General features: G+C 49.2%; 1 protein-coding gene and 2 long non-coding RNA genes across 42 annotated transcripts in view; 2 read left to right on the top strand and 1 right to left on the bottom strand.

The window, feature by feature from the left end:
* The window catches only part of RAP1GAP2 (RAP1 GTPase activating protein 2), a 55,775-nt gene extending 50,006 nt beyond the window's left edge, over nucleotides 1–5,769 (top strand). For 24 of the 27 annotated variants that reach the window (XM_071447822.1, XM_071447821.1, XM_071447820.1 and 21 more), the window contains 4 exons: nucleotides 31–157; nucleotides 1,299–1,378; nucleotides 1,551–1,586; nucleotides 2,329–5,769. In XM_071447822.1, the coding sequence (XP_071303923.1) occupies nucleotides 31–157; nucleotides 1,299–1,378; nucleotides 1,551–1,559 (216 nt within the window). In that variant the 3' untranslated portion in view covers nucleotides 1,560–1,586; nucleotides 2,329–5,769. The remainder of the gene's footprint in view (nucleotides 1–30; nucleotides 158–1,298; nucleotides 1,379–1,550; nucleotides 1,587–2,328) is intronic. The other 3 variants (XM_071447840.1, XM_071447813.1, XM_071447841.1) reach the window with 1 other exon arrangement.
* A 4,672-nt stretch (nucleotides 5,770–10,441) lies between these two features.
* Nucleotides 10,442–24,402, top strand: LOC139599886 (uncharacterized). Its single transcript, XR_011682340.1, has 2 exons — nucleotides 10,442–11,558; nucleotides 23,612–24,402. It is a non-coding gene; the product is annotated as an uncharacterized lncRNA (long non-coding RNA).
* The window catches only part of LOC139599885 (uncharacterized), a 134,379-nt gene continuing 126,239 nt past the window's right edge, over nucleotides 17,110–25,249 (bottom strand). For all 14 annotated transcript variants that reach the window (XR_011682331.1, XR_011682339.1, XR_011682333.1 and 11 more), the window contains 2 exons: nucleotides 24,301–24,350; nucleotides 17,110–23,704 (listed from right to left, as the gene is read on the bottom strand). This is a non-coding gene — a long non-coding RNA (uncharacterized lncRNA). The remainder of the gene's footprint in view (nucleotides 23,705–24,300; nucleotides 24,351–25,249) is intronic.

The following is a 25,249-nucleotide window of genomic DNA, read 5'->3' as shown; positions in this document are numbered from 1 at the left end:
GGAGAAGCCATGTGCTGTCTGTGTGAGCAGGGGAGCCAGCCCTCCACGGCGTCACCGTTCAAGCAGGAGGTGTTTGTGTACAGCGCTTCGCCCGGCAGCGACAGCCCCGGCGCGGGGGCCACGGCCACCCCCGTCATCATGAGCAGGAGCCCCACAGGTGGGTCAGGGCAGCAGGCACCACCTCTGCCTTCCTCTCCTGCAGCCACCCGGTTCCTGTGCCTGGGGGTGCCTGTGGGGTGGGCTGGGATGGAGGAGCCCCCTCCCAGCCTTGTCCCAGGGTGAAGCAGCAGCCGTGCACCCACGGGGTGTGGGTTAGCCCCATCCTGACAGGGCTGCTCTGGACACATGGCCCCATGTGCTGTGGTCACTTCCATGGGGAACTGGTTTCCTTTCTCAATTAGAGTGCAGAGGTGGCTCTTGCTGTGGCTTTGTTCCCTCTGTCTCCCTTGACAGGCATGTGCAGTCGTCGTGGAAACTCTGTCTCCAGAGGCTGGGCCATGACTCACAATTACTTAATCAACAATCAGCTTCCCGTGGTCTTGGCTCCATTCCTCTCCTGCCAACCCGCTCACCAGCTCCATCCATTTCAGTCGGGTGATTTGCACAATGAGTTGCAGCTCAGAAGGGCCAAACAGGCAGGAAAAGCTCTTTGCTGGCCCGTTCTGTGGTGAGGGTGCCGTGAGACAGGGGATGGCCACAGTCACCCGTCACCCACAAATCCCCATGGCTCTGGCTCCTTGAGCCACAGAGAGCCTGCCACACGGCACCAGCAGCCACGTGGAGACACACTGTCAGCTGAGGAGCTGTTTCTGAAATACCAGGAAGCACAAATAGACCCAAACAGCTCTGTAATGGGGAGTGTTGCAGGCAAAATGAGACCATGGAGTGCAGGCAGGCTTTTTGTGTCTCAGCACCCCACAGGTCCTCCTCCTTACTTCATAAGTGATTTTCTGAACCCTTAAACCAGCCCCTTTTAATGCTTGAAGTGTTTATTTTGTATTTTTCCTGCCAAGAACATGAAAATCCACCCATACATTATATGGATCAGTCATTCCTTGTAGCCTTTTCAGTGGCATTTCCAGGAGAAAGACTGTGAAATGTAATTAAGCCTCAATTTGTTCCATTGCAAACACTTAATGTACAGCTTTTGCCAAACATTCAGCCAAGGCAGACTAAATATTGGTAGCACTCCTGACAGCCTATTAAAGTGCCTAGCTGGGCGAGTGCAGCCAGTACTACAGCAAATATTTTTGTTCACAGTTTATTATTTTTGTTCTTTGTTTGTCCTCTCCCTCCAGCAGATCTAAAGAACAGAAATTCTCCAAGGTCCAACCTGAAGTTTCGCTTTGACAAGCTCAGCCATGGCAGCTCCAGCATGGTAGGTGCCAGGGCTCTCACTGTGGGATGCTGCCAGCCGTGCCCTCCCTGCCTGGCATGGGCGTCTGGGCACTGGGGGAGGCTCTGGGGCCATGAGGGAGAAAAGGGAAGGGATTTTGTGACTTCTTGCCCCTTTGTTTGCAACCCACCCCGTGTTCTGTTCTTTCACATAGAGCCACTAGCAGGAGGAAGTCATGAACTTGTCACAGGTGAGTTGGTGTGTTTTGCTTTGTGCAAAAAGGCTGCTCGGGGGCCAGCTGTGTTCAGCTACCCACAGCTGCTCACTCTGCTTGTTATTGCTGTGGGATCCATGCTGTGCCTTAGAACACCTGGATGCTGCTGTAGGTGAGGGGGGAAAGGGCAGGGATCCGTGGCACTCTGCACCCGGCAGTGCTGCTGTTCCTTTCTGCAGCACCGTGCTCCTGCACTGCTCCCAGGTCAGCCCAGCAGGTTGCATTTTTCCCAGTTAACCTCTGTCAAACACTGGTGCCCATCTCCAGATTTGCTGTGCTGTGCTCTGGGCACTGGGGTGGAAAGGCAGTGCAGGCCCTTCCCCATTCCGAAAATCCAAGGGGAAACAGATGATACACGAGATGGATTTCGTGGGCAGACATAAAGGGAACTCAGTGGGATTTACCTGCGTTCCTTCTGTTCCATGAAATTAAGGGTGTCATTAGGAAGATCCAAACTGAGCAGAAGAGCCCATAGAATTTGGAATGAAAGAAAGTTACATTTCTGAAAGCATGGGTCTCAAAAAGCTGAGCTTTTCACCCAATCACTGGGTTTCCTTCTCCCAAAACCTGGGAGTGATAGGTGGCCTGGTGTTTTGGGGAAGGGCACTCCCGTGGCTTCAGCTCCCTCCCTGGGACAGGTGCTTCATAGCCAGCATCTCAGGGGTGAGAATATTCTCCTTCCACACTCCTGACTTTTATCCTTTTCTTCTTTGCACAGAATGTTTCAACAAAGGGAAAAATCTTCAACACCCCATGGGACCACGCACGCCCCAGCCATGGGCAGCGAGGTGCCCTCGCCCGCCACACCAGAAAAGAGCTCTCACCTTGCTGCAGTCCTGTCCTGACAGGGACAGCCACCTTCCCACCCGCTGTGCAGCACACGCCCTGTGCCCCTGCCTGTGCTGCACACAGGGCCAGGGCCACGTCCCCCTCTGGTCACCCTGTGCTTGCCCAGTGTGCTGCAGCTGCTGGGCACCATCCATCCCCCTGTCCCTGGGGGCAGAGGGGCAGCAGGAGAGACCTCCACATAGTTTAGGTCCCTCCATGCTTTATTTGCAGTTATCAGTGGGGAAACAGGGGTTTATGTTTGTTTTTTGAAGGTGGGGGTCAGGCCAAGGTTAGGTGTTAGTGGCTCTGGGGCAGTTTGCCCTCCACCATCGTTTGCTGTTGCTCTTCTCTGGGGACAATGGGGCAAAACCTCCCTGGGGGGATCCTGGGCAGCTCTCCCTGGAGTGGGGTCTGCAGGGTCCCTCCAGCCATCCCCCAGCTCCTACCTACACCCCAAAACTCTTGGGGCAGAGGCAGCCCTCGCTCCAAACGTGCTCAGTTTCTTGCACAAGAGGCAGGTGAGTGACTTGGCCCAGGGAGTGGAGCTGGGGACAGCAGCCAGCTCATCCTCCTTGGCAGGTTCATCCTCCCTGCTTTGTCCCTGCCTGACACTGGGCACAGGCCTGGGAAAGGTGACCCAAAGCTGTGCTGTAGTACAGCTTTAGCTTTTCTTAGTACTAGAACTAGAACCAGAGGGGATTTGCCTGGTGGGCTCTGCTTTTCCCTATGGCTTGGATCACCAGGCAGGCAAATGCATAAAACTCTGGTGATTTGGGAGGCATTAGGCTGCTCCAGCCCTACAGAGTCTGTCCTGCTGCTTTTGAGCAAACTCTTGTTATTATGAAAGGATTATAGATTCTGCAAGGTAACTTTCCATAATGCCCTTTCCCAGAAAATACCTCTCTCAATATGCCAAGAAATCCTTTTGCTCTTTTATGGAGCTTCATGTGAAGTTTCCTGAAGCCTGTCCGTAAATTTCACATTGCTCATAGATTTCCCTCACCCATTTTCTGGAAGACAGGCCATGATGCTGCAGAGATATTCCCCCCTGTCCCCCCAGCCTGTGACCTTTGGACACCCTCATGAAATCAGGTTCTCAATCTCAAGTGAACACAGTTCTTCAAGTTTGTGGTTCCTACTGAAAGCAGGACTTTGAGTGCCAAAGCCACTTCCCCCGTGGGTGCTCCAAGAGGCACAAAGCACCTGACAGAGGTTTCAGAGGGGCAGAATTGTGCTCCTGGAGCAGCCCTGGGCAGCCGCCCTGGCTGTGCCTGCTCCTGCTCCCCTCTCCTGGGCAAGTGCTTATAGGGTTCAGCCACTACCTGCCCTCCTCCCTGGCATCTCCCTGGCCAGAGACGAGCCCAGCCAAGCAGGACGTGCTCTGCTCACCCTGGTCCTGCAGGGAGGTGCTTTCCAAGAGCCTTAGACCTGGTTCACACAGGTGCTGGAATTAATCCATGGGGAAAGGCTGAGCTATGATGGGGGGAGAACCAGGTTAAAGAAGGAGAACAGTTGTGAAAAGGCAGGGAACAGTTGTGAACAGTTTCACTGTCCTAAGTGCTGTGTAGGACTAGTAAATACCAATAACTCCCGTGGGGATGCTCCCTCCTGCTCCAGCCAGTTGCATTTCAATAGAGTTTAAGCCTTGAGTTTCCTTTGGAAGAGGAGCATGCCATGTGCTCAGCCCAGCCTGCAGCTGTAGGTGTCTCAGGATCACACACTTTGCTGCTCAGCACTTGTCTGATGATGCTTCAGTAGCACTTTCAAACCCACCCCCAATTCTTCTCTTATGAGCTTTGGTCTGATTTCCCGAGGCTGCACGTGAAACACTGACTGGTGCAATGACTTGCTCCCAGGGTCTGCTCTGGGTTTTTTTCCTCTGAGAAGTCACTCAGTTCTGTAGATGTTGTCATTCCTGTGGGTGTTGATCTCCGTGAGATCTTTCAGCAGATGATGCAGTGGCTACTGTCAGCTGGTTTGCCATTTTTGGTTGTTTTGTTGCTTTCTTTTTTTTTTTTTTTTTTTTTCCACTTGAAACTGTGGCTTTCCTTTTTGACCTAGATTGATTTGGCAATTATTCGAATGGGACTATCAGGCAGAACAGCGTGAAGCCTCAGGGAGAGTTGCAGTGCTGTGGGCTTGTCTCTGTGCCAGCCCGCCGGAGCAGCGCTGGGGCCGGGCTCTGGCCCGGGGCCGTTTCCAGCAGCGCCGCTCGCCAGAGCCTGGAGCCCGCTGTGCGTCCTGCGGCCGCTGGGTTCGGCTGCCGGCCCCGCTCCGGCCGCGCTCCAGCGGCCCCGAGGGTCCCGGGGCGCCTCCGGGCTCCGCAGGGCTCCAGTCACACCCCGGGCACCTCTGCGCTGCCAGCGGCCCTGGACGTGCTCCTGTAGATATTTCGCAAAATGTTTTGTGCTTCTAAGTGACACTTACACATCTATACATATATAAAAGGAATATATATATATATATGTATAAAATATGTATATTTATATATATAAAGGAGAGGATCCTTAACTGACACTAGAATTACTGGGCAGTGCATTTTCCTTTCTGATTCCACTGTTTCCATGCACACAGCTTCTGCCCTCCTCAGAAGTGACATGGCAGAGGGGGCAGAGGGGGCTCAGAAATGCCTTAGGGGGGCGATGGGGCAGCCCCCGCTGTATGGAGGCGTCTCTGGGGGTCTCTGCCTTTCCCCTCCGGCGGCGCCGCCTCCACCGGGGCCGGTCTGCCCTGCCTGGGCTTCCCTTCAGCAAAGCTCTTGGCACGCACTCGCATCTTCTCGAAAGCCCACAGAGCCAAAGCACAACAGGAATGGCTTTTTCTGAGGGAAGCAGGGCATCCTAAGCACAAACTCCGTTTCTCCCCAGAGATCTGAGGGTCCTCAGGAGCGGCAGGTAAGGGGCCCGGGGCGTTTCTGCCACCGAGGGCCGTGCCTGGGCTGGGATCTCTCGGCTGCGGGCGGCGCTCGGTGCCGGGGCTGCTCCGCCGCAGCCTCTGCCCAGCCCCTGCACGCTCCCATCGCCGCCGGTGAATGTAGCGCTGCCCGTGTCCTGCAAAGGGAACGCTGGATTTAGAGCAGAGAATGTGAGGAGAGTTTATAGAGTGAAAATGAATCTTGGAGAAATGTATCTGACAAAGTTTATTTTTGATGTAGAGAGGCAGTGCTTTGTAGTTTCTGGTGACCTATGTCTGTTGTAAATAATGTATATTTAATTTATTGCTATGGTAGCAGATTGTTATGTATAAAACTAAAGGTTCACAAATGTATATTTTGTTGCTTAAATGTGTCTTTGCAAAATTCACAATAAATAACATATTTTGTGTCCATATACATGCTCTGTGTGTGTGGCCATGTAGTGACAGCTTTAGAGGAGCTTTTGGGGAACTTTCTTTTGGAAACCAGGTGAGGGCGTGGAACGGGGCTGAGCCCTGCAGTGGGAGCCTGGGGAGCTCCTGGGGAGTCAAACCTGGCAGTGGAAGCAGAGGAATATTGAAGCACAGCGACATAAAAGGGGAAATCTCTGCTGGTGCTCCCAGCTCTGGGGCTGGAGCAGTGCAGGAGGAGCCAGGCACTCTTCTGCAAACCCTCAGCCATTCAACCAAGAGAACTGTCCCGTCTGAACTGAGATTAGTGTCCCATAAAGCTCCATACAAACCGGGTCCTGTCAGCAGCCAGCAGCAATTCTGTGCCAGCCGAGCTCCCCTCAGGGCATCAGGCCTCTGGGCAGGCCAGGTGAGCTAACAAGGAAATTGCATTTTCTCTCTCCAGCTCCTCAGCCTCCTTTCAAATCAATTTTTTTTTTTTTAAATATATTTTAACAGGGATTTAACAGGGAAAAGGCTGTTGTGGGAGAACCTGAGCAGCTTGGTGCATGGTCAGTGGGCACAAAGCCTGTCTGGTGCCACAGGCAGCTCTTGCATGGTGCAAACCCACTGACAGCTTCTCCCCTTGAGAGCAGGGTCAGCCTTGAGAAGTTTAATAAGTTAAGCTTTAAAATTAAATAGTGTGAGACAATGTTGACAGATAAACAAGCAGTTTAGACATATGTTTTTAAGGATTTAAAGAAATGTTTTCTAGACCTGGCAGATGGGTAAGTTGGGAATTAATGGCTGAGTATTCCAGCCAGAATTTGGAAAGTTTCCCACAGAATCTGAACTCCTAAGTTTGGTGGGAGGGAGACTCAAATACAGCAGACAACTGGAAAACAAGCTCAAAACAGGCTGCTCAGCCAGAATTGCTTCACTCGCTTTTAAACAAACTGCAAGTGTTGTGGAAACAAGAACCCAAATCCAGGTTTCAGAGGAGTTTGTGTGTTTCATTCACTCGGTTCCAGCTCTGCACAGCCTTCAGAGCAGCGTCCCCGAGTGATTCTGGCAGCAAATGGCAGCTGTGCCCAGAGCCAGGGCTGGGGACACGGTGGTGCTGCCCAGGGCGGCCCTGGCGGAGGTGCAGAGTCACGGGAGGAGGATTTCACTGCCTGAGCACCTTCTCTGTGTCCTAGGGATGCCCACGGTGCCACAGACTGCCTGTCCTGGTCACAGGGGAGGGGTTTGATCCCTCAGGGACAGGAGCATCCGCAGACATAAAGACACTGACCCCAATTAAAAGTGGTTGGATGTTCTAAGGCTGTTCCAAATAATCTTGAGAGCTTATCAGATCTGGCAGGGCAGCATGGGGCAGCTGTTAGGAAAGATGATAAGACCTTGTCTGTCTCTTTAATGAAAGTCTGGAGGTACCAGATAATCATGCTGAATAGTGCTTAGTGGAAAACCTCCTGAATGTAATTAGTCAAGCAATCAAGTAATTTTCTAGGCACTGTAAGCAAGTAGAAGGACGAATGAAATCACAGAATGCTTAGGGGTAGGAGGGAAGTTTAAAGATCACCTACTCACCCCTGATAAGGGCAGGGACATCCACGAGGCTCAGGTGCTCAAAGCCTGATCCAGTCTGGCCTTGAGCTGCTGCTCTGGATCCAGCTTTGACAATGGTTCTGGGCGGCTCAACCAAGCAGGGCACCAACTGATAAAAACCAGGTTTGTTCTTAATATTTGAAATTGAAATTAGGGACAAGAAAATCCAACTTGTTTTTGTTTTGGGTTTTTTTTTAATGCTTGCAAACTCTTGATACCATATAAAGAAGCTGGATGCTTCCTGCAGGCCTTTGTGTGGCTGGATGCAGCGTGGTCCCCAAAGATAAGGGGTGTGTTCCATGGCACAGCCAGGACACTGCAGCCCCACAGCAGTCCCGGGCTGAAAACCTCTGGGAAGGGCTCAGGATGACAAAGGAAAGAAAAACAACTATTCCTGATCACATACTTTAATCATGGCCCCATGAATTTATTTGGCATGTGGTTTTGATATTTATAGCCAGACTTATGCTTTACTTTTTTTTATAATAGTGGATGTTTATTTCTCTCACCCATTACATCCCATCCCAGAAACTGCACAAATTTATGACAAACACAAAGTGAGGCTGATGTACTTTCTTTGTAAAATTAGAAGGTTTTGGCACCTGTGGGTGTCTCTAGCACACAACTCAGTGTGCTGTTGAGCTACTGAAAATGTAAATCCTTCAGTGTTTAATTTCAATAGTGACTGAGTTTTTCCACGTGGGTGGGGGAAGAATTTTCCAGTTTCATTCCTCGGAGCTGCTGAACTCAGAGTTTCCCCTTCTGTACAGAAGGTGGCACTGGAAATACAGGAATGAGATGTCATCATCTGCTTGACTCTACCAACAGGGTCGTGTCTGGGTAGCACCTGCCAGAACAGCTGGGAGCCCAAGTGCTCCCCCTCTCACGAGTGGGGTCCGGTCCTGCCTCTTGCTGAGGGTTAATTCCCAGGTGACCAGCACAGCTACCACAGAACACATTTGGAATGTCTGAGCCCCACAGATGAGCTGGGCTCTGATGGGAATTGTCAGAGCCCGAACGCCCAGGATGGCGAGAGACGTCCCTGAGACCGAGAGCTGAGCAGCGCTGTCCCCTCTCCAGCTCCCCATGGGCAGGATGAAGGGCCCTCCCAGCCCATCCCAGCCCATCCCAGCTCATCCCAGCTCCCCATGGGCAGGATGAAGGGCCCTCCCAGCCCATCCCAGCCCATCCCAGCCCATCCCAGCTCCCCATGGGCAGGAGCTGCGCCAGGGGCTGGAGGGACTCGGGGCTGGGGCTGTGTCAGCTCCGCCCGGACCGCGGAGCGCCGGCTCTGGAGGTAACCTGGGAATAAATAATTGTACTCGTAGGAGCTTAGAGCTTAACGCTGACTAAATGGGAAAAACGTTTCTTTCTTTGGGATGTTGGAGGCGCTGCAGGAGAGCTCAAATTCACGTCTCACAGCAGCTCCTGCTCAGGGATGGAGCAGCTGCTGCCGGGAGAGGCTCAGCTGCAAAAGGCACGTTCGTGTTCATAGTCCTACTAATGTTTCCTTTACAACTTTGCCAAATGCAACAAGCTTAAAGAATGGTGGTCCCAACGAGAAGAAACGAGTTAGGCCTGCTAGAAATTCTTCCTGTGTTACCTCAAGTCCCACCTTAGGCGGAGTCAGCCACAACCTTTGCTGCTGGGATGCAGAGGGAAGGCTGCTGAATAGCTGTGAACTTTATAGTGCCAAACACAGGTCTGGCCAAGGCTCAGAAGCTGCACATCTGGCAGTTCTCTTACAGCCAGTGCCATGGTCTTGAATTTCCGTGCTGTTTCTGGCTCTATTTCTTGTGTCCGGTAGGAGAGGAAAGTTTTGAAAGGAAAACTGATAGATCTGCCTCTGTGCATGCCTGGCACTGAGACCTGCAGGAGAAATTGTGTGGCTCTCTGGAGCTCTGCAGTCCTCACTCCACGCACTGATCCATCTCCCTTGGGTCCTTCCCTCTCCCAGTTCCCATCAAGCTCTTTCTGGGAGGGGCCCCCACACCTCCTGACTGCTACAGGAGCTTCTCCCTGTACCCTCAAGGCCATTCCCCTCTGCTACCTGAGGTCAGAACCTGGCTGCAATTTGGAGTGTAGAAACGGCCACTTTGGCCACTCCAGTCGTGCCTCTAATGTCTGACAGGGACGGTGATGCTTTGCTTTACTCTGGTGCTTTGTCTGAATTTTGTGTGCAGGAGCAGGGACTGGGCTGTGCCTGCTGTGCTCTGTTGTCTGTTTGCTTTCCCTGAAGTCTTCCTAGAGGAATTATTTGTTAAACAAATTGAATGTGTTGGGAATAACACACAATGGTTCGTAATTCTCTGTCATGTACCACTGAGTCCAGTGGGGATTTCTGCTACATCACTTGCACAGTGCTGGGGCTGAAGACAGCACTCTGGGAGGTGCTGCAGCTGCTGAAGACATGACCACATTCATTGACAAGTAGAATTAATTTGTTGGGTTTTGTTTGCATGGATTTTACCAGAGTAAAATCCCACTTATTTTCCATTTCAGTGCCATGAAAAGTGTATTGATTTTTCTTCATTTCTGATTGTTCACATTACTGGATTGCTTTTAAATAGTTGTCAGAGATCATTCATTTTCCAGCTCCAACATATTTTACAGCCTGCTCCCTGTTTTATTTGTGTGTGCTCTGGGGGATTCCACAGTCATACCTCATACTGGTCACTGTCTGCAGACGGCAGCCCTGGCAGAGGGAGGAAACTCTTCCCCCGTGGGGTTTTTGCTCCTCCTGCCTTCTCCCTAGCAGCTTCTGCACCTGTTTCACCTTCCTGACTTAGAAGGTGGAGCTGAGGCTCAAAAACCCTCCAAGCCAAAGAGCAGAACAGGCCAAAGAAATAACGAGGTCACAGAAAAATCAGTGGTGCTGTGAGAGGTGCTGGTGAGTGAGAGGGCATCAAGAGCTGTCCCTGGTGTTTGTGAGTGAGGGGTGATGAGCTCAGCAGCGGAGGGGCAGCATCCTTCAACCCACCACACAGAGAAATGGGGCAACCTCTGGGCATTTCTTCAGTGCAGAGCCCACGAGGCTTTGGAAGGCTGCCCCAGCCCAGCCCAGCTCTCCACCCTTCCCCTGAGCTGTGCCACTGCTCCAGGCTGAGCCCTTTGGGAACAGGAACTGCCTGTCCCTGTTTGCTAGCACAGTCCCTAAAGCAATGGGGTCCTGATTTCACAGAGGCCTCAGGCAACAGGGAGACAGTGCTAATAATGAGAATTAATTATTCATTTATCACTTCACTCTCAGTGAGTAATCTCCAATAATCATGTATAATTTGCTGCTTCAGTGAATACTTTGATACTAAACAGAGCTGGTAGAATAAAGTCACAGAAGTGAAAACCCCATGTAAAAGAAGTGAGAAAATGGTCAGGACTAAAAAAATAATCTAAGGAATATTTGTGCATAATCATTTGTCCAGATCTAGTAGTGTCCTGGATAAACATATGGAAGGCAGATAGAGACACAGATTGCTCAATCTCTTCTTTAACAGCTCTTGTTAGAGAGTCAGAGATCACAATATGAGCCCAAACAGAAGCCTAGGTTCTGTGTCCAGAGGATGGTCCAGGAGATAATTTTGCCTTCTTTAACCTCCTTCTGGGATGAAGGAAATGCAGTAAGGGACTGAAGCAATTAAAGGGGGAATTAAGTATTCAGAAGGCCTAAATGATTGGGACCTCCAGAGCGCAGGTCTGCCCCGGGAAGTCAGGGAAAGCTGCCTCCAGTGCTGCTCAGGGTGAGTTTGCATGGTTTGTGGTGGTTCAATGACTTTGATTTTCCCATTTGCCTTTGCCTTTTCCCTTCCCATGGCTACTGAGTGCTTGGCCATAGGGCTGTGCTCATCCACACCAGGGGCATTTATTGCAAAGCTGTTTGTGACAAAGGCAGATTCCAGCAGCCAGGAGCTGTGTTGGGCCGTGGTGTTGTTATGGGAAACTGCTGAAACATTGTCTGTTCCCACATGGAAACCTCTCTCAGAAGCAGATTGCATGGCTGTATTTTAGACCGTGGTGCCTGCTCACATTATCCCTTGCTGACGTACAGTGATGATGCACATGTTGGATCTCACAGTGCTGAGAGAATTAACGCTTTGGAAGTGTTTACCTCCCCCATTATGGATGTTCTGCCAGTAGCAGTGTGCTCATATTCTCTGCAGAGAAACTAAAGGCACTGATAAAAATCACTGAGCTTCTCATCTAAATCTCCAGGTAAGAAATGGCATTTCTGTGTGTGAACAGCACTGTTTGGTGACACAAACCCTTACCTGTTTCTCCTTTGAGTTACAGGATATTTGTTCAGTTTTTCTTTCTTTCTTTTTTTTTTTTTTTCTGGACAACTTTCTGAAGCATCACTTGGCAGATTTTATTTATTCGTGCTTTCCTCTCTTATATCTATTTCCACAGAACTATTAAAGCATTTGGCTTCCACTTGTACTTTCATAAGTGTGTGACTAAAGTCCTGTTGGTGGGATGAACAGCGAGAGCTCTCCTGTGCACTGAAAAATGGGCATTTTCAGAGAGAAAACAGAGTCTAACATTCTAAAGCTGTAAGGAATTCAGATATCTCATGTTCTGGACAGCTGGTTTGAACATAAAAACCCAGGAAGGGATTTATTTACTTTCTCATTAAGCCACCTGAACCAAATGGCAGCGTCTGTGTGAGATGCTCTCAGCGAAGGGCGCGGGTGCTGCCAGGCTGGCAGGGCCCCGAGCTGGCACAGGAGCTGCAGGAGCAGAGCATCCCCACCTGGGAACTCCCCTTCCTCCCCAGAGAGGGCCAGGGCAGGAGCTGCAGCCTGGGAACTCTCCCTTGTGCTGGCGCCAGGAATGCTCTGGGATTCACAGCACCGGATCCAAACTTCCACAGTCCCAGAGCATCCCCAGCCTGCAGCCCCAGTGCTGCTCACTGCTGAGTAAATGCTAATCTCCCATCTCACAGGCATGTCCTGAGACTTAATTAATGCTTCTGAAGTATTTTAAAGCCCTCAGATGGTAAGCAGGCTAAAATATTGCCAGTCCCTGAGGAACCTTCCCCTTCAGGGAGGACTCCGGGTGTTTTATTTAATGAGCAGCAGTGTCTGAGGACTGTCTTGACTGATTATTTCTGAGGCAAAGCAGTAGCACATTCACACGATGCTGCTGAATTTTAAATGGACTCCAGTTTATGGTGGAAATACAGCACTGGAGCAGGTACTCCCTTTTGTACTCCTGCAGCCAGCCTGGCCAGAGATGACTTCTCCTGCAGGAACTGCTCCCCAGGGGCAGAAAAGGCAGCCATGGAAACCACTGCACCATGAACAGGCTGGGGAGGTCCCACCTCTTCTCCCTCAAGGAAAAATGTGTGGAGCCAGAGGATTCATGTTTTCTGCAGGAATGTGTCTTGCTCACCTTTTCTGTGTCTCTAGGTTAGACAGCATTGGCTGCATTGGGCAGCATTTCTTCTCATACCCTGGGAGTGCTGGGCAGCTCAGCCATGCTGATAAACAACTTTATGATAATGCAGATTATGTAAATGTACCAGTTTTCCTATCATTTCTTGTGCTACCCATGGGAGCAAGTATTTTCTGGTGTGTGAGCAGGCTGCAGCATTCAACCTGCTGCCTTTTTTAAAAAATGCTTTACAGGAGCAGAACTGTCTTCAGAGGTTCTCTCGCCTGATACCTGAACCAGTGACTGTGAACATGACGTGCACCATGTGAAGCCAAATAACCCTCCAGGAATTCTTTCTATTAAAATAATTGCTAGGGCAGGGGAATACTGCAAACAGCTGTGGTTCATCCCATAAACATATTCTGCCTCCTTTTGGATCCTCAGCCTCCAACTGATGCCAGAGCCTGTCAGCTGCAGGAGCAGTGGAACATATTTCCTTTGCAGAAATGAAACGATTACTGATGAATAAATCTGTTGTGCACAGACCTGAACTCCCCAGTGCGTGCTGCATATGCAAAAGGGAAAAGTGACAGTGTTTCACCCTGGAAGGAGCTGGAGTGACAGTTCATCTGCTGAACACACTGGCTGTGGAGCTGCCTTGTGTCAGCAGCCTAGCAACACTGAGCGTGAGGAAAAATCCCCCAAAATCAGTCCAGCACTCAATGGCATCGCCTTGCCATGTAGTGCCCTTGCTCTGGCAGGGAAGCAGCTGTCCCATGTCATGGATGTGCTGAGAGGAGGCTCCCTGCCAGCCCAGCATCCTCCTTTTGGCATCTACGTGACTGGTGGCAAAGGGCTGAGCTGGGCAGGACAGGAGGGCAGGGGCTCTGGGACCAGAGGGTCTGGAGCTCCCTGGGCTGGGGCAATGGGTGCTTCCAGGCTGTTCTTTGCTGCTACAGAAACCCAGGCAAGAGATGAGTCCCTGGCTCCACTGATCCCCGAGGTGATGCCTGGAGTGGAGGGGGAGATGGGATGGACCAGAGCAAACCCTGCTCTGCAGCTGTGAGGGAACATGAAGGAGAAATCTCAGAGGTCACTGAGACCTGCACGAGTCCCAGTTTCATGGGCTCAGTATTGTCTGACAAAGCCAAACCCTCTGACAGTCACGTCTGAGTGGAGGAGATGGGCAGTGGACACTGGTGGCCCTGATGTACAGGTGAGCTGTCACCAGCCCTTGTGTCACAGTGGTGTTTCTGCAGGAAGGTGAGGGCTCTGCAGCGAGTGGGAGCAGTGCTCTCCCAGCCCCACCACTGCCTGTCAGGTTGCTCAAACAGCCTGCACTGCATTTGCAAAATATTGTTAATCAAGAGCCACAGTTCAAGGCATTTGACTGGCACATCCAGTTAAGTGGTAGCAAACACGCTGTAAAACCACTGTGCTGAGGCCACCTTCCTAATGAATGCAAAGTGGGAGCAATCAATCAGGGCCGGCAGCCAGGCTGGCACCGCCTCTGCAAATGCAAATTGAACGAACAATAATGAGTGTTATCTAATTAGTGCACACAGCTGCGATGTTACAGCCCTGTAAAGGACACACCTTGTTAAATTTCATGGTATGTATCCCAGAGTGTCTGAGAAAACGATGGAGGTTTGCCACGTGCACACCTTGTAGAGCACGGACAGGTAGAATCGTGGTGATAAATGCATTATTCTCAGCAGGGGAGCTCTGGATTGAGTAGTGCCAGGATGGTCAACAGACCGGGAATGGACCTTGCTGTGGAAGGTCAGCCCTCAGTGAACATCCTCCTGCAGCTGCAGCTGCAGCACCTGTTCTTAGCACCAGGAGGAAGAACACCAGGGGCCACATTTTTCCGTGAGGCACTTTTATTCAAATCCATGTCAGAAATTTGGTGAAAGAAATATTTCAGGCAATTCTTTCGCCTTTGTCGCTTTAATGTTCAGCAATATCTGTTCTTCCTGTAAGATCCCTGGTGACACTGCAGGGGATAGTGGGATGGTGTTTAAATATTGATGTTTTAGCAGCTTATGGTTTTAATATAATTTAAATTATGCACATTTTTATTGGACTCATAGGTTCATCAGCAATTAGTCTCTCCCAGCTGCACAGGAGGGTGTTCAGCAGCTCTGTATTGATTTCTGCCTCAACCTCTGAATTTTAGTGACTGGCTACATCTTGGTGCCTTGGCAAGGTAAACAAATCCACAGGCCCTTATTCGAGAGCTGCTGGTTAGCAGCCATAAATGTGTAATCAACAACTCAGTATCCTTGGATTAGATCTTCTTAACAATCATTAGTTTCATCCCTTGCCGCTCTAATAAACCTCTTGGTAGCAGGCCAGAGCCAATTATACATGTGCTTGGAAAATTATAAAAGAAGAAGAAGTCTGTGTTGCCACAAATAAGTGAAAATTTTAACTGGCCCAAACCTGTGGCGCGTGCAGGACTCATCTGTTGTTTATAGGAGGTTGAGCATTGAGTATTGGAGACAACATTAGGGAAATTCTGTATTTATTTTGCATGTTATGGCTCTTCCACCTGATGCCAAGCTGGCATCAATGCACAAGTCCTGCAGCCCCTTTCACATTTCTTCTGTGGGCTCTGCAGACCAGAGCCAGGGCTGTGAGAGCTGCCATGAACTGACTTTGATTCAAAGATGTTTTGTGGCAGGACCCCTGCCCCGGGATGCACTGCAGTGCTCAGGAGGAGGATTGCTGTCATGATACAGTGACCAAATTACTTATTTATCTTCTGAGTGTGACAGGGCACTGCTCAGCCTGGGGGTCCAGAGGCTGGTTTTTAATTTCCCCCTCCCTTCTGTAGCCCTGGGCAGCTCATGGAACATCCCTGTCTTTTGGGATAAGCCTTGGGGAAGAGCTTGGAGCCCTGGAATGCTCACTCTGTTCCTGTTTTGCTCCCAGTGCAGTGGGATATAACAGATAAACACCCCTGAATCACTAAGGTTTTGTTTACATTTGGTTTCTGTTCATTCAGTGGGACTTTTGCAAGGTGCAGTGAGAAGAGAACATGCACCTGCACCAAGTACAGTGGTTTTGTGGGCTCTTGCTAAAGAAAATCATTAATAACAGATCCACCCATCCTTCTCCAAGTGGTTCTCTTGCCATCCTGCACAAGACATGTTTTTTTGAGAGAGGTGATAAGTTTCTAGGATGTGCCACCAGCTTTACAGTCAAGCTGCTGGCATTAGGAGAGGAGAATGGGAATGCAAACCATAAAAATAACAGATGGGAGGCAGATGTGATAAAATGGAAGCACAGGCAAATTATAAAACCATTCAAACTGCTCATGCAGATAAAATCAGGAAACAAAATCACATCTGAAATCACAAGGACTGGGTGTCTGTTGAGAAAAAAGTGTTTGACTTTGCTGTTTGTTAGTGGTATTGGTGGTGGAGGTTCAAGTTCAAAGTCCTGGAGGAGAAGCAGGGATTTCTGCTGCAGGCAAGCTTGGGCTGTGGCACCTTCATTTGTTGCTGAGGAGCATTTTTGCTGTGGAGGCTTAAAGATGGTGTTTTTTCTCAACTCACACTGCAAATGTTAATGTTCATATTGTGCCAGTGCAATTACTTGACTGCAGTGATAAAATATCATCCAAATAATTGAAGAAACACAAAGGGAAAAACAATCCCTTAAAAACCTAAAGGGCAGATGAACATGAAATGGAAACCCAAAATAATGCTGGGATCTTCTGGAGCCCAGCTGGGTGTGCCACAGATCCTGCAGGGGCAGGGCTGAGGCAGGACAGGCTCAGAGCCTGGGGGAGCAGGGACGGGGAGGGCACCACGAGGCTCTGGGGAGATTTTACCCGGCCCAAGCAAAAGTCCTGTTACACTGGAGCACCTCAAACCACCCAGCCAGCGCCCTGTCTCCAGCAGAAACTGGCCAGATCTGTGCCTACAAATCAGGCTCTCCGTTTCTAGTAATTAGCAGATTACAGACTTCCTGGGCCACGAGTTGTGTTGGGAACAAGGGCCTGAATAGCCACAGATAGGTTTCTCCTCTGAATTAATTAAATCTCTTTTTGAACCCATTTATCCTTCTGGCTGTCACACATCTCACCATTTAATTACACAGTGCCTGGGGACTTCAGGGGCACCCCTTCCCATTGCAGCAAGCATAAGGAACAGACATCCAGTCTCACCCTCCTCACACCACTTACACAATATCTCACTGTGGGTTTCCACAACATCTGATGCTTATTTAAGCCTTATTTTCTGAGCACAGGACTGGGAGTCTGGTTTCCTTTTCTTAATGAGTTTTTAATTTTTTAAATTTCTTTACGCCCAAAGAAGAGGGATGAGGTCTGAGTATCTTCTGAAACCTCTGTTTAGAAGGTAAACAAAGACCCCCTTCGTTCTCAAAGATTTGCTTTATTACTTTAAATTTACTCACTCTTACAGAGCTTCCTTCAGGATCACAGTGTTTAGAATATGCTCTGAACACCTGGACCACGGCAGTGCAGTACAGCCAGGCAGTGTATCTCACTCTGCACTGGATGTGATTGGAAATGCAGCTTCAAACACAAATGGGGGAAGAGATGATAACAGGGAGGGGGAAGGAAGGAGGAAGGTTAGAGGACTGAACCTTTCAAAATGCTCGTGACCTCTTATTGACTTTATGCAATGATGTTCTTATTTATAAGAGCATCAGGTCAGAGTTAGGCTTTTTCTACCAGTATTTATGATGATGCTGGCAATTTGATGAGTCTTTGTCCTGCAGAGCAAATGAGTGATTAAAGTTTTCGGTGACCTTATGTCTAAGGAGTTTTGCTTTACCCTCTGGGAAATCTAAGCAAGAGAAGCCATTGGCCTTTTTGCACAGCACCAGGGCATTGAATTTGTTTGTTGGTTGGTGTGGGCCTTTTTTGGCCAGGATTACAAGGCTAATACTTAGCCTTTTGTTCAAAATCCATAGTTTTCTGTGGTTCTTAAAACATTTCCGTGTATTTACATTTAAATAGAAATGAGGCCTCCTTGAAACAAATTCATTCTGGTTGGCTTTGCACATTGATGATTAAAGAACATGGTTCAATTTTTTTGTCTCATTCTGAGCAATGTCTCATTAGATTTTCATTTTATTTCTTTCCATATCCATCATGATTTGTGTCAGCAGAGTGGTTACATAGATGGACAGGTTATTATCAGTTTTAAGTGAGGAAACAGAACACAAGAATGGTTACTAAAAAAAGGGAAAGGTAATTAACACTGGGTGCCAGAATATAAATGAAGCTTGACATTTCCATTTTGCTAATCCAAATTAACCTCATCTTAACGTTACAGAGAGCAGGAGGGGAATCTGGGCGTCTGCTTGCGTTTCTGCACCCCTTGGTGCTGCATGTCCTGGCATGGCACAGAGTGCCCAGCAGTTCCCAGCTGTGCTGTAGCGGCACCTGAGCGGGACGGGGAGCGCTGCAGAGCTGCTGAGCCTGGGCAGGGGCTCACACCCAGGGGAGGCTGCTGGGCACTGCAGAGCCCTCAGCTGCCTTTCCAGTGCGCTCTGCCGTCCCTCCTCCATTCTCTCCTCCCAGCGTGGCATGTCTGCAAGGTAATTGGGTTCCATCATTTGATATATAAAGTGGGAGTGGGAGGGAGGGTCAGGGAGGACGAATTAAAATGAATTGAGAATCTTTATGTGAAGGGAAAAGAGGACTGGAGGGAGCCATGATAACTCTTTACAAATACTTAGAGGGACATTATGAAGAGGACAGAGACCAATTACTCTCATTAGTCAGAGCAGCAGAACAAGAAGTAATGCTGTGTGCTGCTGAAGGGAAATCTGGACTCTGATGCAAAAGTTCTAAGGATAACACCACAGAAGGAGTCATCAGGGGAAGGTTTGTCCTGGCTCGACTGAAGAACCTGGTCTAGAGTTCAGGCAACTGATATGCAGAATTCCAGGTAATTCACCAGTACACGAGGGAAAAGTTTTTGCTGATTTCATGTTTTCCTGGCATATATTCCCATTCAATTTGGGACATATTTCCTGCTCTCGTATCAACCCTCAATATTTGAGGTGACACCTTAGGAATCCACCTACAGTTTGTTGCTCCTTTTGATCATACACTTCTCATGGAAATGGGAGGGAAAAGGAGAAAACCTGGGAGGAACCAGAGTGGGAATCAGGGGGAGTATATTAGCATTTGCTGAGCTGGGCACAAGAATCACTCAGGAAATTAAAAGCAGGATGATATTTTGAGGTGATAAAACATTAAAATATGAAACTTGCATTTGACTCAGATCCAGCCTCAATTTTTCCTTTTTAAGCTGCAGTTTAGGAAAAGCTGAACAGTTGCCAGTGACAAATGCAGGCTCTGGACTCTTGCAAAAAGGAGAAAGAATTAAATTATGTTAGTTAGTCATGAAAAGACATGAGAAATGCAGAAAGAGGACAAAGGAAAAAGGTAACCATGAAGGTGAAACAAAAAGGTACAAGAGTTTCCTTACACAATGTAATAATTAAGGCAATGCAGTGATTTTCAGGGCGACTCTAAGCTCACTCAAAGTCTGACCAAAGAGGTCAGGCAAGGTCCGTGCCCTGGGGCCTTCTGACACAATGCAGGGGGGTGGTGGTGGTGTATACCAGTGCCCTGCTCTTGGATGAAGCCTCAGCTTTCCATTGGCAAAGTTATAAGCCTTTTGTTCTGTTGGGTTTTTGTTTGGCTGTTATTATTTTCCTATGTTTGGAAATACACCCAAAGAGGGTGTAAAGCCTGCTGCAAAGGCAGCATTTATTTGATAAATCAGATACCGTAAATGCAATGTAACATAAAAGCCTCGTGTGGTTGGTTTGAGCTGATTTTCCTGCTCTCTGTGTGTGAATGCGGTTCAGTGGCAAGAAACAGTGTCAGCTCTCCTTACACAAACTGAGAGTGGCACCCAGCATTCCCCCATGCCCAAGCTCTGTGGTCCCTCTCCTGCAGGGGCTGATCCCTCCCTGCTGGGGCATCATCCCTGTCCTGTTTGTTTTCATTCATCCAGCCTCTTGAGCAGAATGATCCCCCGAGCAGGCAGTGATTCAATCACTGATTTTCTCTCATTCCCTTTCACAGCTGTTATTGGAGGTACAGCTGTCACTACATCCATTCAGGGGAAAGAGATGATCAAAGAGGAAAAGACAGGAAAACACCATTTAAGAAATAAATGCAAAGTTATGATGCCTCTGTTTGCCTGAGAAAGAGAGATTTTTATGCAGCTTTTGGCATTTACAAATCCTTTGTGAAAAGGTCACCCTGTAGTTGGAATCTTATTAATACAGAAGAACGGCCCAGAAAATGTCATGTCTTTTTACCCTGATATTTACCCAGGAAGCAGTGACTCAGCACGCAGGGCTCCTCTGGCAGGGTGGCACAGACGAGCGGGACACGCGGGGCTGGCAGGAGGCGGCAGTGCCACCGCTGCCGGTGACCCTGGCAGCAAAGGTCCACGTGTGCACACCCTGCAGCTCTCTGACTGCAGAGGGCAGCCCATTAACTGCCCGCCCTATGGCATATGTGCACCCAAACAAAAAGAAAAAAAAAAGTGCATAACTGTTCTAGAAACATACGCACATTTTATAGGGGTGTGGGTATAATCACATCCAGCAGGACATGGGGATGGAGTTTTGGCAAATAAAGGCTCAGAGCTCTCAGGGCTCAGGCTGTGAGGGCAGTGTGAGATGCTGCAAGAGGAAGGCAGAGTGCACAATGAAAAAGACACGATAAATGCTTTTCCTCTGGAAAACCACCAAGAAAAAGCTGAAGTTTGTCTGTCATCTGCAGTTTATATTTCAATCTTTAATCTACTGCTTTTAGTTATGTTTGTGCTCACTTCCTTCAAGGGAATTTTCTTTCCGTTTGCCTTAGTGGTGACTCATGTTACCTTTAATATGTTTTGGCAGAACTGAGGTATTTATTTTAGCGGAGTAGTGAAAACAGTTCTGAGCGTGGTGGCGATGGCTGCGGCTCCTGCCGTGTCACTGAGTGGGCAATGCCCTGGCTCAGGCTGACCCGGCGAGCTCTGAGCACACAATCAATCATCATCACACCTCACCTTGTGCGCAATTTCTTCATTTTTAATAACTGGCACAGTGAAACATTTTGCCAGTTCTGACACATCGCAGACTGACGCTGAATGGAGCTGTCTCGTTTACCATTTTCTAACCCATTACAATGTTTTCATTTTACTTTTCTCTTTACTGGACCTGCAAGAGCTCAAGGTGGTGTTTATAACAGAGAACAACTGTGATACACCACCTCTGACTGGGGAAGTTCTCAGCCTCAGTGCTTCTTTCATTTTTATTTCCCGTGGGATTTAAGGTTCCTGCTGCCCTGTCCTTTGACCCAAACATTGCTTTCCTCTCAGGACAGATCTAGCATGAACGCTCATGAAAGGACACACATTGTCTCTTGGTTATTCATGCATCACTGCTCACTCACAAGCTGACTGAATTCTGCAAAGTTGTGGGTGGAAGGTCTCTGGTGCTCACCTCCACAGCCAGCATCATGCCAGTGAAAGATTTTACAGGAATGGAATTGCATTCCAAGATTAAATACCCCCAGTCTGGCGTTTTAGAACCACACCCAATTCTTTAACAGCATTTCCCTTCCACTGCAGTGATACAGCCTGAGTCCCACATTACTCCTCCCTTACCCCTTTTCACCCAGCCCACCTCAGGTGTCTCTCACCATCACCCTCCTGGTCCTCAGGCCCTGCTGCTCACTGCGGAATTGCTGTCACTGCTGCTGCCACTCATGATTGAAAGCACAAAGGAGAATTGACAGACAGCAAACAAACCAATGGCTTCTGAATCCAGCTCCAGAGCCCCAAGTGAAGGTCACCCACACCTCTGTGTGGGAGCTGTTAGTGTTCATATTTGTAAAGCCTTTTGTGAGCACTGTAATGATGAATGGTGATGGCTCATGTTTGTGTGCCTGTGTACACACACACACAGACCCCCCCACGTTGGAACACTATGCCAAAGAAATTATGTTTCACATAATTTCTAGTGTCATCTTTGATTAATTTGCGTTTATTTTCTCATTATGACTCATCCCTCATTTCAAAGGTGTCCTTCAAACCAGAACATGGGAAGAGGACCAAGAAGTGACAGACAGCAAGGAATAATCTTAAGGCAAAGCCCAGGAAAGCCATTCCCACTGCCACATCTCTGGTTTAGCACTCCCACCCCACTTCCCACAGACAGTTTCCTCTTTGGAGCATTTGTTTTCCCAGAACTGATTCATTGTGTCCCAAGGGCCACAGATTCCCCTGTCACCCTTATCAGTCAAGGAACAAAGAAATGCCTAAATCAGTGAGATGAGCCATGGGACATTTGACAGCTACGCAGAGTCACAATATGCAGAAATACGAACAGCCCAGTGCCATTTATCCACCTTGTCAGCACGCCCCTGCCCCACTGCGATGTGTCTGGGCCACTCTGTGTTGAAGAAGTGAGTCCCTTATTGCCACAGCTCAGTCCTAACTGGCTGCAGGCCCTGTCCCCAGCGCTGTGACCCTTGCTCTCCCCCTGCCGAGGGTGGCCACCCTGCAGGGGCACCGAGGACACCTCTGCCATTGTGGAGTAAATCACAGCTCCACTGGCTGCAGTATTGTTGTTAAAATAGCTTGAGAACATCATAAACAGAACTCGTCTGGGGAGATATTTCATCTCAAGCTTTGATGACGAGGTCAGCACTGCTCAAACACATCCTTCAGCTACAGGTCAGCCCTCTCTGCACATCTATTTTGAGCTCTCCATACCCCATTTGCTAACCCCTGAAACAGTCACAAGACCCTCTGGACTCCTGTCTCTCCCTAAAAACCTCCCCAAACCTGTTGTCTCTGGAGGCACAAGTGGCTGCTCAGAAAACGTGAGCTCACCTTTCTGCTCACGTGTGAACTGTACAACATAGACACAGTTTGTTCTTTGCCTAATACAGAATTAAACGTTATGCAACTCACTGAGTGATGTGTTTTGTCCCACGAGAGATTTGCTTCAGAAATACAAAGACAGAAAAATACTCAACTGTCATTATCATGCCAGTTTTTAATCAGCTGGGAAATGCTGCTCCTTCCCCCAAAAGAGCAGGCTGGATAGAAACAATATTCTACCTCTGCCTCCCCCAACACTGCTTCCTTTTCCCACAGAAATTTTCCATTTTAATTAGATTCCTTTATTACCACCCTCTTTTCTAGCATATCTTGTCTTGCTGTTAAACTTTTTTCCCTCTACATATCTTATTTTTCATTTTCTTCAATTGCCAAGAGCTACAGCATGTGTCCGTGTGCATGTGCTGGGGGAAGGAGAAGAAAGAGATAAGAAAGGAATAAAAAGAGAGAAAAGATGGGGAAAATGAATCTGATAATTGTTGGAAAGAATTGTTGCCAGCAGCAAAAGTGCTGAAAAGACACTTTCATGAAACCAGAAAGTTTTCCTATTTTGCCAGGATGGAGGTGGCACCCACAGGCCCTTCCCCACCCTGGCTGCACCCCAAAAGTGCAAGGGGCAGGGAAGCCCTGAAGCCTCTGCTCTGCCTTAAGGACTTTATGCAGAGAGCAAACCAAGCAGAAATAAGTAATCTCGGGTTTCTAAGCCACTCCAGCTCACTGACAGCTCTGGCCCACCATTCTGAGGAGGGGGATGCCCAAGAGCAGTGTGCTCATGGCCCCAGAGCTGTGAGGTACTGTGGGAAGTGCTGATTTGTGTCTTTCCTTGATGCATGTTAAAGCTTACATTTGCATTCCAACTCCAATGAAAAATTTATGACTGTTAAACTTCTGTATGTCATAATTAAACACAAACAATAATTTCCAAATAACTGTTTACCATGCTGCATATTCAATTGTGCAATCAATCTCAGTGACTCTTTTTCCTTGCAGATGAAGGGAGGCGGGCTGTACCCGCCACACGCGCTCACACCCAGCCCGTGGAAGATGAAGAGTCAATCTGACATTTCAGGAGAGAGCAGTTACCTGTGGAATAAATAGATTGAAGCCCTGTCATTCCCAAATAGATGCCACCTCCTCCTGCTATTTGTTTGGAGGAAGCCTCCCAGAGAGATGGATGGGATGCCTGCTGTTCAAACATTAATCTTAATGCAGAGAGAGAGGGAAGCAGCTGCTTGCAGAGCTCTGCCAAGGGACCTGAGACCTGCAGGGAATGCGTGTGAGGTGGTCCCAGCCCTGCCCCAGGGATGGCCCCACAGCCAGGACCTGCTCTGGGAGGGGGGGACAGGGACCAAGTGACCAACAGAGACCCCCCCATGCTTGTGACAAGCTCTAGCAACAAGCAGGCAAGGGGATGAGCAGGGAAAGCTCCACTGAGAACTGGCAGAGGAAAAAGACCTTGGCCTGAGGGTAAGGTCCTGCCAATGGCCCCGTCCCTGGGCATTCCCATCCTTGCCAGCTCAGGTGGCTTTGCTGGCAGTGCCCAGGGTGGCCAGGGAGGACCAGGGCAGCTGTGGGAGCTGAGGAGGTGGCTCATGCTGAGTCAGTAGCACTGTAAGCCAGGTACTGCTGGGATTCAGAGCAGCCTGCTTCCTTCGTGGCATAAAACCTGCACTGCTGACCTGCCAGTGGGTGCCAATTGGTGATGGCTTCACAGGGAACTGCATTTGTCCTGGAAACAAGGAGAATAAAAGATATAATGGAGTTCAGTGATGCAATACAAATAACAGTGTCCTTTTACATTACTAACAACACATACTATGCTGTCTGGCTCCCTGTTCTCCTGAGGACACCACTAGGAAGCTCTCTGTAAATAGGATGTCTCAGTCAATGTGCTCTCCCAAAGACTGCATTAATCACCCTTTGTGAATGCAGTCTCGGGGGGCAAGGACCGTGCTGGGTGGGAGGAAGACATCCCTCCTCATGTGAGCTGTGTGGGGACTGCCCACAAGCCACACCTTCTCCAGGGCTGAGGCCCAGAGCAGAGATGCCAGCTGTGGCAGGGACCACACCGCAGGAGAGCCGGTGCCACGGCAGCACAGGGGCTGCAGACAGGGCCACGAACCCCTGGGGGCTTGCAGAGGCTGTGAAGGGCAGGAGGGGATGGAGGACACCTCCTTGGCAGCCCCTGAGCTCTGCTGCCTCGATGAGCAGGTGTCAGGGAGTCTGGAGTGTACTTGTTAGCTCAAGAGCCTTCTAATTGGTTATGAAGGGTTTATTCTCTAGATTGTGGGTTTACATTGCCCCCAGGCCAATTCTAGTGACTGGAAGCTATTTCCACCCAGAGCATTTGTAAAGTTGAATATTGTCCCAGACTGGGTCCCTTTCTGTAACTGCAGCCCCTGCTCATGCAGAGGAGGACAGGGCTGGCAGCACGTGGACCCTGCTCTGTCCCCCTGCCAGCAGGGCCAGGTGTGCCCCATGCAGCATCTCCCAGTGAGCTCCTGTGTGCTCAGCTCGTGCCACGGCCAGAAGATTTCAGCTCTCTGGGCTGTCAGCTTGCTGGCTTCCATAAGGCCTGATTCCCTAATTAAATTAAATTCTTTAGTGGTATTTAATGTTGCATATGCA

The sequence above is a fragment of the Agelaius tricolor genome, unplaced genomic scaffold, assembly GCF_023055355.1.
Source record: "Agelaius tricolor isolate 1412-34295 unplaced genomic scaffold, bAgeTri1.0.p SCAF_25, whole genome shotgun sequence".
Lineage (NCBI taxonomy): Eukaryota > Metazoa > Chordata > Aves > Passeriformes > Icteridae > Agelaius > Agelaius tricolor.
The sequence above is the reverse complement of the archived record's forward strand: the minus strand, read 5'-3'. Positions and strand labels throughout refer to the sequence as shown.